We start from the raw sequence: 12,445 nt of genomic DNA, 5'->3' as shown, positions 1-12,445 counted from the left end.
TGATGCTTACGGGGGGCCGTGGTCTTAGACAAGGGGCAGGGGGGCGGTAAGAGCCAGGGAAACCTGTCCTGTGGCCGCTGATGCGAACTCTTCTGCCGTCACAGGTGAGAGAGGCCCGGGGAAATTCACATTATACAGAATTTATATTGTATCCTTATTCTCATCATTAATTATTTAAGAAACAACCTGCTTCGATGCTTTTATATACTGCAGGAACTTGATGACTGCTTACAGCTCAAACCAAGCATATTTCATGACTTAAGTTGATATACATAGATTTCTACTCTTTATTTGAAGAACTAAAAAAAAAAAGGGACAGTGGATCAAACCTAATAAAGCTACTTATCAAATATCACCAGTGGGTAGCTTGGAATTATATTAGAATAAATAGTGATTGGGAACTTGCAAGTTTACAAATACACACTTTCAGTAGAAACTAAGAATTTTCTTCTGAGTAAATAAAATAAAGGGATCCCCGAGTGGTTGAAGGAGAGGGTTCTATACAATTAGAAATTGGAGAGTCAACGCAAATGAATAACACCTCTGCATTTAAAGCAGGACTTCGCCTACTGTGCTTTCATAATGAGGATTATCCCAGAGAGAGAGTGGGGGAACTACACACTGACTCCCATCTTCCTTCTTTTACAGAGAAAGATTAGAAACAGAATGAACGCAGATGTTCCCCAAACGTCAACCATCAAGATTAAGTGGCTGATGACAGCAGAAAAATCACTTAGGAAATTTAATACAGATGTCTGTCCTCAAACTATCTTTTCATTTCAACTATATTTGCCTGGGGTGGGATTTTATTTAAGTTCAGGAAGCAGTAAATATTACATAATCGGAAACTAACAAATGGCTTTAGAGGCTCCGGTTACTCAAAGCCATCCCAATACAGCAGGAAAAAAAATATTTCCTACATTGTCCTCCCTTTTTTCATTATCTCCCTAGCCCTCTGCAACCCTGGGTCCATGTTCTATGTTATTGGATATCACTCAATAAAATAAATCATCATCACTTCTGAAACAATTCAGTGACAACCGATCAATAACAGAGCATATACACAGCCTGCTGCTACACTGACAATAAAAACAAACAAAGCAGTCAGGTATGATGAAGTAAGCAAGATGCTTCTTAGGAGACGATGACAACCTCAGTATGCACCAACAGGCAAAAATCTTAAAAGCAATGTGAGTCAATTTCAAGAAGCTCCTTTGTTTTTCAAAGACGTTTTGGCCGTATTTCTCCTATTCGTCGTACCTAGGTTGGCTTCTTTTCCCCTCTCCTCCAGAAACCTGCTGCTGCTGCTAAGTCGTTTCAGTCGTGTCAGACTCTGTGTGACCCCATAGACGGCAGCCCACCAGGCTCCGCCGTCCCTGGGATTCTCCAGGCAAGAACACTGGAGTGGGTTGCCACTTCCTTTTCCAATGCATGAAAGTGAAAAGTGAAAGTGAAGTCGCTCAGTCGTGTCCCACTCTTAGCGACCCTACAGGACTGCAGCCCACCAGGCTCCTCCGTCCATGGGATTTTCCAGGCAAGAGTCCTGGAGTGGGGTGCCACAGCCTTCTCCCCTCCAGAAACCTAATGCTCTTGTAAGGCGGGAATGTTCCTGAAGTGAACAGACAGCCTCTCTCTGAGCAAAATAATCTCTACCTGAACACAAAAGGTGGTGCGGTTCATAAACCTGACAAAGGGCCGTACTTGAGAAAGAAAAACCCCAAGCAGAACACTCAGAAATGGCACACAGGGTACTAAGCCACTCAGCGGTGCCTGAACGGGGAAGGGCCACGAGCACGGGGGTAATGTGTCAGGTGACGGCCCGTCAGCAGGCCCTGCCTGCCTGCGCCCATCACAGGTCACACCTGTGAGGTGGACAATTCCTCTCACGTTTTCTGCGCCCCTAAATAGCCTCTCTAGGGGTACCTTATTCCAACTTACTATTCTGATATCTTGCTAAGGAAAAAAATATCAGTTTCAAACGGATTATCACTTTGAAATGTCAATAATTAAGAGTGTTTGGGTTGCAACAGAAATTGACGTAGTTTTATCATGTAACAAGTAACATCACTAAAGTCACATAATCGTCACTGCTCTATTGCCTCTCAGATCTGCAAGTTTGTCAGGTACATTCAAATAAGCACAGCAGCAACAACAAAAAAGGACAGGTTACAAACATAGGTCCCTTAAAGTTTAAATGGCTAGAAAAATAAGGATTTTCCATTGTCTTTGCTTTTGGTACAGATTCTAAGTCAGAAAAGACATTGTTGTCACTAGAGTAAGCCCCTCTTATCTGCAGGAGATACATTCCAAGACCCCCAGGGATGCCTGAAACTGTGGATAGCACTGAACCCTGTAAATACTATGCTTTTTTCTATACATACAAACCTATGATAAAGTTTAATTTATAGGTTAGGCTCAGTAAGAGAATAACAACAACAGGTAGTAATAGCTAATATTTCCCAACTTTAGAAAAGTTTCAGTGTTAGAAAATGGACAGACATGATAACATCAATATTTTAATTTACAAAATGGTACTGCAGAATGACAAAAAAATCATATCCAGCTCATTTATCTAGTGATAATATGGTCTATAGCCTATTCAGTTTTCACCCTAGAATATACAACATTTTAGCTCATGGATCCATTTTTGGAGTATCTGTTGATAAAATATAACAATTATAACAATGTACTGTAATGAAAGTTACGTGAACGTAGTCTGTCTCTCAAAGTATCCCAGTGTGCTGTACTCACCGTTCTTGTGATGACCTGAGATGACGAAATGCCTACAAGATGGTGTGAAGTGAGGTGAATGATGTCAGCCTGGTGACGGACGCTCAGGCCGCTACTGACCTTCTGACATAAGACAAAGGATGCACATGTACTTAAGGTGATCCTGGATCACTGAGCCATGAGGATGTCGATGGCTGGCTATCAGGGGCAGACTCTGTCAATAACTGAGGATCCTGGGAGGGGAGACCTGAGATTCCATCACACTACTCAGAACAGCACACAATTTAAAACCTATGAACTGTTTATTTCCAGAAGTTTCCACTTAATATTTCTGAGCCATGGTTGACCATGGGTAACTGAAACCTTAAAAAACAGAACTGAAGATAAGAGGGACTCAGTTCAGTTCAGTCGCTCAGTTGTGTCCAACTCTCTGCAACCTCATGGACTGTAGCACGCCAGGCTTCCCTGTCCATCACCAATTCCCTAAGCTTGCTCAAACTTATGTCCATCAAGTCAGTGATGCCATCCAATCATCTCATCCTCTGTCGTCCCCTTCTCCTGCCTTCAATCTTTTCCAGCATCAGGGTCTTTTCCAATGAGTCAGTTCTTCACATCAGGTGGTCAAAGTATTGGAGCTTCAGCTTCAGCATCAGTTCTTCCAATTCACGACTTATTTCCTTTAGGAGTGACTGGTTTGATCTCCTTGCAGTTCAAGACTCTCAAAGAGCCTTCTCCAACACCACACTTCAAAAGCATCAATTCTTCGGCACTCAGCTTTCTTTATGGTCCAACTCCCACATCCATACATGACTTAGCTTTGACTAGATGGACCTACACACCTTTTCATCACACCTTATCATTCCAGTCACCATTGTTCACAGCCTTGTTCTCACAATTGTAAATCTCCTTATCTCTTTCTGCTGCAAACTTAGCAGTAACTTCTTCAATTTCATTAATTCTTAATCTGTATCTTAAATGTTATTTACGCTAAGCAGTCCGTTTCTCATTTTAATAATTACAGTTTCCACTTCTAAAAGCCCCAGCTGGCTCTTTAAGTCTGCCTGTCATTTTTACTTGCTTGTCAAAATGCCACTTTTAGGGGACGTCCCTGGTGGTCCAGCCATTAAGAGTCCACTTCCAGTGCAGGGGACTCGGGTTTGATCCCGGGTAAAAGAACTAAGATCCCACGTGCTGCAGGGCAACTAAGCCTGTATGCCGCAGCTTAGACTCAATGCAGCCAAATAAATAAAGATAAAATAAATTTCTTTAAAAAAGTTTTTAGTTTAACAGAAATAATAAGTATTGGCAAGGATCTGAAGAAACTAGAACCCTGAGCACTGCTAGTGGACTTATAAAATGTGCAACCATTGTAGAAAAAAAAAATTAAACAGAATGACCATATGATCCAGCAACTTCACTTCTGGGTATCTACACAAAAGAAGAGAAAGCAGGGTTTTGAAGAGACATATCTGTATATCTATGGCCATAGCAGTGTTATTCATTACGGCTAAAATGGGAAGCAAGTCAAAATGTCCACTGACATGTGGTATAAATAATGGAATATTACTCGGTGTTCAAAAGGAAGGAAATTCTGACACCTGCTACAACATGAAAGCCTCTTGAAGACACTGTGCTAAGTGAGATAAACCAGGTGCAGAGAGACAAACACTGCATGGGCCCACTGACACGAGGCACCTAGAAGGGGCACGTTCAGAGCAACAGCAGGCAGGGCGGTGGCTGCCAGGGTTTGGGGCGGGGGGCCGGCAGTGAGGATTTAAGGGGCACAGAAGGGCTTTCTTCGGGACGTGAGAACAATTCTGGAGATGGATGATAGCAGTGGCTGCACAACAGTGTGAGTGCACATCACTGAACTATACGGTTAAGATGGTAAATTCTAGGTTCTGTGTATTTGACTCGGTCAATTCAGTTGCTCAGCCGTGTCTGACTCTTTGCAACCCTACGGACTGCAGCATGCCAGGCCTCCCTGTCCATCACCAACTCCTGGAGTTTACTCAAACTCATGTCCATCGAGTTGGTGATGCCATCCAACCATCTCATCCTCTGTCGTCCACTTCTCCTCCTGCCTTCAGTCTTTCCCAACATCAGGGTCTTTTCCAAGGAGTCAGCTGTTCACATCAGGTGGCCAAAGTACTGGAGCTTCAGCTTTAGCATCAGTTTTTCCAATGAATATTCAAGACTGATTTCCTTTAGGATGGACTGATTTGATCTCCTTGCTGTCCAAGGGACTCTCAAGAGTCTTCTCCAACACCACAGTTCAAAAGCATCAATTTTTCAGCACTCAGCTTTCTTTATAGTCCAACTTTTATATCCATACATGACTACTGGAAAAACTAGAGCCTTGACTAGACAGAGCTTTGTTGGCAGAGTAATGTCTTTGCTTTCATAGCTTTTCTTTTAAGGAGCAAACACCTTTTAATTTCATGGCTGCAATCACCATCTGCAGTGATTTTGGAGACCAAGAAAATAAAGTCTCTCACTGTTTCCATTGTTTCCCCATCTATCTGCCAAGAAGTGATGGGACCGGATGCCATGATCTTAGTTTTTTGAATGTTGAGTGTATTTGACTACAATTAAAAAGACTTGTTCTGCCTGAAATTATCACAACATTGTTAATCAGGTATACTCTAATACAAAATAAAAAGTTTAAAAAAACAGAAAAAGTACTTGTTAAATGGGGATGGGGAGGTGGGAGGTGGATTGGCCGCTCAGGTGACAAAGATAGGAAGCAGAGGTTTCCTGCGTGTCTACCGCGTGCTGACCTCTACACCTGTCCCCTACTCATTCTTCTCAGATCCCCAGGCAATGTGGCAGAATCAGAAATACAGAAAGTAGTAAATAAAGGGCAACTACTACTATGTTCTCCTCATCACCCTCAATACGGAAACAAAGAAGAAACGGGCTGGAGGTGCTGGGATCAGAGGCTGCACCCAGCGCTTCCTCCATGGCTCCGCTCAACATCTGCAGCCATGCGCTTTCCTGGGCATTGGCAGGCCCTCAATCCCCTGGAAACGCCAAGCACTGACGTGGACGTGCATTTCAATCACGAGCTGACTCCTTCACCTTCATAAGGCACAGATCTGGCTCTCAAAAGAAGTTTGACGAATACGACCTCTGAGGACAGTTTTTACCACAAGCACTGCCCTGTGAGTAGACAGTGGCCATTGGGCAGAAGCGTCCACCCCCTGGGCTCAGCCTCCCCCGGTGACCCAGGGCTGGGATGTGGGGCCAGACTTCCAGGCCCACTGCAGAGGACAGCTGCTTTCTCTGCTGTTCAAGAAGCGGCATTCAAAAACCTAAGGTTTAAATATAACCAGGATTTACCCTTGTTGGAAGCAAAGTCTGGCTTTGACAGTAAACAAAGAGGCTTTAACAAGCTGCTCTGATGGATTTCATCCAGGTGCCGCTAATGCACTCTGTCACATCAGGAGAGATCTGATGCGAAGCAGACGTAACCCTTTTAGGACAGAAAACTAATGCTCTCCTGCACGACCCAGGGTACGTACTTATGAGAAGATCTGTTCTTTGCTAAGGCCGTGAGATTAGTTACTGATGGCCTGATCTAAACCCTCCCAAAGTCCAAAGTTAATAGGTGACATTCGCCTATAAAACAGCGGCTCTGCAAGGCCTCCATCGCCAGGCCACCCACTGACGCCCCCGTGGTGCTTCCATCGCTCCCTTTTGCAGGATGCCACATCTATACTGCACCTTCCTCAAACCAGTAGTTCTCAAACTTAGCCTGGCATCAGAATCCCCTGGAGCTAAGTAAAACACACCTTGCCAGGCCCCACCCACCACCAGGTCCCGATTCAGCATGTCTGGGAGAAGACAGCCAAGGATGCGTGTTTTCATGAGTTCCTGGATGACGTCTCTGCCGCTGTTCCCAGGACCACGCTTGGCCATGCCCTGACACTTCTCCAGGGCCAGCTCGGTGGGAACGCCAGCTCCTCAGAAATCCTGCTCACACCGTGTCTAAACCGCAGTGGGGACCAAGGGCAGCCCAGGGCTCCTCTCAGCACCCGCTGTCCCAGCAGGGGTCAGTAGCAGGGTCTCTGGAAGGTGGAGGTGACGCAGGCACCCGGTGAGCTGGTCGGCTCTTTCCTTATCGCGTCCAGATCACAGAGGGGAGTGTCGGAGCACAGGCCCTCGTCTACCCTCTTCCTCCACAAAAGCAGACGCTTCTCTCAGGGATCCTGGGAGGACAGGCTGGGCTGAGGCAGGAGGCGGTGTTCCTGAGTCTCCTGCCTGACGACCGAACTGATGTCATCCTGCTGGCAGCCCTCTTCAACTCCTGATGCCCATCTTCGGATCCCAGACCCTTCGCGACACCGTTCCCCCCTGGACATCTGAAGGACGGACCTTTTCTGCCCTGTGTACATGGCTGTCCTTTTCCGTTCGTCCCTCCACCCATGCCCTCCTGAATTGTACACAGGAAGGACTCATTAAATACTTAGCGAATTTAATTGAAAAACACTCGCAAGTCAGGCAGTGAGCACTGTAGCCATACCATTACTAAAGCAAAAGTCATAGAACAATTTCTATACACCAACAGCATTTCATATTGAGAAAAGTTGTTTTCAATAACACGAGCCTCCTATAAATGTACTTTGGGAGAAAGACGTTCAGTTACAGATCAGAAGAGCTTCCATAATACTTCTGAAAGTTTCCAAACATTCTATTTATTTTTTTCCAGGAGCACATGTATAATATAATGCCTTCCCCCCCCCCCCAAATACTTTTAACCTTGGGCAATAATGCATTAGTTAAGCTGATTTTCTTGATTATCTTCTTTCTTAGAAGCATGGTCCTTACTTAGCTCATATTACCAAAGGAAAATAAAATAGCAAAAGTGTAGGGTTGTTCTTTAAAGCAAACAAAAGGTGGCAACTCACCTTAGAATTAGTTGTAACATCACATCTTCACAATGTAAACCGATGAGAGTTCTAAATAAGGCCAGGGACACCACACAAAGCTGGGAAGCAACAAACACACATTCTATTTGAGACACTGAAAGGACCTCTGTAATCCCAAAGATGGTAAGTAAATTAGAATAACAGAATAAAATGGCCTTTATTTTTTAAGTAGTTTCAATTTTTTTTTTTTAAAGATGCTGCTGCCAGACAGAATGTGTATTCAGACCATCAGTTCTCCTGTAGGATTCGATTCAATAATCTATCCCTAGGATTATGCCACTATGCAGAATCACTCTCCTACAAAATGCCTATGCTCATAGAAGATCCAGATAAATATGCCCCTACAACTCCCCGACACACACACACACACACACACACACGTGCGCACGCACACAATCTACTTATGTCATTTGTTTTCCTATTTTCTTCTCCTATTATTTCATTTATTTATTTGGCTGAGAGGGGTCTTTGTTACAGCATGCAGGAGCTTGTATTAATAGTTGTGACATGCACAGTCTTAGTTGCAACATGTGTGATCTAGTTCCCCGACCAGGGATCAGATCCTGCGTCCCCAGCATTGGGAGCCCAGAGTCTTAATCACTGGAGTGCCAGAGAAGACCCTTCTAGTTATTTTCAAATATGACATTGATTTTTTAGAAGACAGGGCTAAAAGAATATTGCATATACCCTGGCCAACTCTCTATCTAGAATCACCAGCCCCAAACCTCAACGCCTTTTGATTTGTTTATTGGCTTTGGGGCAAAGATTTTCCTGAGTTCCATTTCCCATAGTGCTGAGAGGGTGATGATATACTTTCCTGAAGTATTTCATTAAGTACTTTTTTCATTAAAAAAGAAAAAAAAGAATTCTTGCCATCTCTGATTTCTGAAAAGGAAGGATAAAGAGCCCAACAGAGAAGGTTCCCAAAGGTGCATTCTAAAATCGCTGTGCCCTTTGGGCAGTAAGCACTTATTGTTCTATCCAGCCACTTCAGTAATTGAGGCTCTTATTGTTGGTACAGGAGAATAAGCGCTAGTCTGTCTCCTAGGCAGGACCAGTTTACAACCCGGTCAATGAAATCCACAACGGTTCTGCAGAGAAAGAGCTGTACTTGGTGTGCCCCGAAACATCTCTTGTACTCAGGACAGGTCACCCCTTATAGTTAGGCAGAAGCAACACACTTCATTCCACTCAATCCACGCCTCTGCACATTCCGTCCTCTGCCTGGAATCCCTTTCTCTGTCTCTTCCGCAGGATAAAGCCTCCTTACTCTCCAAGACTGACCCCAGGCATCACCTTTCCTAGGAAATCTTCTCTTTCTTCCAGGATTAGCACTCCGCATCTCCTTTTCCCATTCTGAGTCCTTTCTATATGTCACCATAGTAACCTGGGCAAGTCACTGTCAAGGTGCTCAGTACCCTGTACCTGTCTTTTTATTACTGAGTCCCAGGAGTTTGTTATTCTGCATACAAGTATCTTATCAGAGACACGACTTGCAAAGATTTCTTCCTATTGTGTCAGCTGTCTTTTCAGTTTTTTGATGGTATTCTTTGAAATACAAGAATGCTTACTTGTTTATACAGTTTCGATTTCTTCTTGAATCAGTCTCAGAAGACTGTATCTTTCTAGAACTTGCCTGTTTCATCTAAATTATCCACTATTTTAGCATATAGTTGTTCACAGTATCCCTTATAAGTCTTTTTAGTTCTGTAAGGTCAATAGTAATATCCCTTCTTTCATTCTGGATTTTATTAATTTGACTCTTCTTACTTTCTTCCTTAGTAGTCTAGCTAAAAGTTTGTCAATTCTGTCAATCTTTTCAAAAAATCAACTTTTTTTGAGGCTTTTGATTTGTTTTTATTGAATGAAAAATTCTTTAAATTCTATAGTGCTTTACAGTTTTCAGAAGTTTCACACATGACTTCATAATATCCCTTGTCCCCCTACGCGTTCCAGCGCACCACTGGTAACCACATTTGTTATCTACAGCTGTGAGTCAGCTTCTTGTCTGTTTTACTTACTAGTTTGTTGTATTTTCTAAATTCTACATATAAGTGGTATTATACAGCATGTGTTTCTCTGTCTGACTTGCTTCATTTAGCATAAAGCCCTCCAAGTCCATCCAAATTCTTGCAAATGGCAAAACTTAATTCCCTTTTTTTTTTCTGATTTTTTTTCTTCTTTTTTTCCTTTTTTTGGCTGCACTGGGTACTCACTGTCATGCAAGGGCTTCCTCTAGCTGGGGTTACTCTCGAGTTCCAGTGCATCGGTTTCTCCTGTTGCAGAGCATGGGCTCTAGAGCCCCTAGGGTTCATCAGTTGTGAGGCACGGAATTAGTTGTCCTGTGCACGTAGAATCTTCCTGAACCAGGGACCGAACCTCTGTCCCCTGCACTGGAAGGCAGATTCTTAACCCCTGGACCACCAGGGGAGTCCTACCACCTATTCTTTATCCATTCATTTGTTGATGGACACTTTGGTTGCTTCCATAACTTGGAGAGTTTGCAAATTGTAAATAATGCTGCTTATATATAACCATTAGGGTATACAGATCTTTGCAAACTAGTGTTTTCGTTTTCTTCCAATATACCTTTGCTTTTAAAACAATAATTGCAATTAAGCAGAGACAGCCTATGGGGAGAGGGCTGCAAAGGATCACACTAAAGGTATGAGAGGCTTTTCAAAGTTAATCAGAGCACCAAACTAAAGAATGACTACCTAAATTCACACATGCCCAGACTTGCATTTCAAAACACTGATGGACGGAAATATGATCTGTAATACCAGACTTGATATACTTCAGTTCTTTGGCTTTACTTGAGCTTCAGCCCCATCCCCTGTTCCTTGTCTCCTCAGAAGCACATTCTGCAGGTTCTACAGAAGAAAGTGCCAACCCAGACAAACTGAGAAAACTGTCTAGAAAAGGCAGTAACTTCTGCCTCCCAGACAGAAGGGCTCCAGACACCAAAACAAACCATCTAGTTCATCTCTTCCAAAACAGAAAAGTAAAGGCTGAAAGGAAAATAAAAGGAGGGGAAATAAAAAGAGGAGAATATTCATAGTTTTATTCCAAAAGCAAACTCTCCTGAACTCTGTCCTGAGTCATAACTTTCCTTCCACTGGGGCTCTCCTTACCCGGAATGGGGTGTTGATTCGGCTCGTGAGCGTATCCAAGATGTGGACATTCTCATGCTGGTGCAACAGGATAAAGCGGAGGAAGATCTCAAGCAGTGCTGGCTCGGAGATGCTGCGCAGAAAAAGGTCCAGGTAGGCGGTTGTGGTCATGACCTCCTCCACAGTCACCTGGGCCCAACGACAGAGCAAACACAGGTGAGTCTCCCCTTGACGCTGAGATACATGCCTCTCCAATGGCCCCCGGCCTCACCGTAGTGATCCCATCAAGGCAAGAACACGCCTGCCATGAGAACACACTTCAGAGCTGCATTTGAAGCCCCTAACCTATTCACATTCCTCAAAATCTCATGCTGATTCTGCCTTTAAATTCAGAAAGGGAAAAGCAAAGGCAGAAAGAAGCAATTCAAGTGTTCCGACAACCCTGATCACCAGATGCAGTTCAGATACCATCAAGATTTTAGTGTGTAATCACAAAGAGGGAAGAGATAAAAGAAAGTACATTCATTGTCCATAAAAAGGATTAATTAGAAAGCTCAGTATAACTTGCTTCATTACTAGTCATTCAATAAACCTTTATTGGGATTTCCTATGAACAAGAAGCTAGAAACAACGCATTTTCTGTCCAGGAAGATGGGTTCTATTTATGATCTAGCAAACTAAATAATAATATAATAAATAGCAAATGAGAGGTGCAGAAACAAAATGCTGCAGAAGTCCAGATATGTTTCAGGCAAGTTGGAAGTCAAAATTTTATAACTGAATAATATACATAAAGTATTATTTACAAACTGCTATAAAAGTTTACTGCTTATAAAGTAACTGTGACTTTTTACATAATACAGATTACTATTTCCTATGTGCTGTGATTTTCCCATGTAGTAAAACATCAATCTTTCAGGAAATAGACTCCTTTAAAGAGTCAAGTTTTTCCAAGAGCTGAGGATTTGATGCTTAAAGCAACAAAGTTTTACTTTAAACATTTTGGTTGGGAATATTTTAGGAGTGAGTACACATTGCTTTGTCTTCCTAAAGGCAGAACTGTGCTTGTGCTCAGTCGTGTCCGACTCTCTGCGACCCTACAGACTGTAGCCTGCCAGGCTCCTCTGTCCGTGGGAGTTTCCAGGCAAGAATACTGGAGCGGGTTGTCATTTCCTTCTCCAGCGGATTAAACCCACTCTGCTGCAACTGCAGGCACTGGCAGGCGGATTCTTTACCACTGGACCACCTGGGAAGCTCTAAAGGCAGAATAGGGGCCATCGATTGCCATACTGTCTGTAACACAGGAAGACTCAAACAGGCTTGCCTGAGAATTACCAGGGAAACAGTTCAAAATTTCAGACTTCAATCTTACACTCTAGAAAGCTTAGATGTCTCCCCTGCCATGAGTCTAACACACTTGATGCTAAATGAAACAGATGGTGATAAATTTTGAGTGATCACATCTTTTCTTTTCCAGTATTCGATCTTCTTTTCACCTCACTTTAAAAGTGTTAGCTGTCATTTTATCATACTGTTACTGGGCCATTCCTTTAAAAATGCTTTCCTCTTCTCCTTTTCTGCCTTCAAAATCCACAACTCAGCTTAGAAACCAGATCTCCAGACCTGCTATGTAAATGTGGACAGCCCTCGTAAGGATGACCTGTGCAGAAA

At 43.2% G+C, this 12,445-nt stretch overlaps 1 protein-coding gene across 5 annotated transcripts in view; it reads right to left on the bottom strand.

Moving 5' to 3' along the window:
* The window catches only part of FHIP1A (FHF complex subunit HOOK interacting protein 1A), a 297,893-nt gene that overhangs the window by 27,369 nt on the left and 258,079 nt on the right, over positions 1–12,445 (bottom strand). For all 5 annotated transcript variants that reach the window (XM_065904697.1, XM_065904699.1, XM_065904698.1 and 2 more), the window contains 2 exons: positions 10,796–10,963; positions 7,641–7,720 (listed from right to left, as the gene is read on the bottom strand). In XM_065904697.1, the coding sequence (XP_065760769.1) occupies positions 7,641–7,720; positions 10,796–10,963 (248 nt within the window). The remainder of the gene's footprint in view (positions 1–7,640; positions 7,721–10,795; positions 10,964–12,445) is intronic.

This window comes from Muntiacus reevesi, chromosome 13 (assembly GCF_963930625.1).
Source record: "Muntiacus reevesi chromosome 13, mMunRee1.1, whole genome shotgun sequence".
Classification (NCBI taxonomy): Eukaryota; Metazoa; Chordata; class Mammalia; order Artiodactyla; family Cervidae; genus Muntiacus; species Muntiacus reevesi.
Note: the sequence above shows the minus strand (reverse complement) of the source record. Positions and strands in the feature narration are given on the sequence as shown.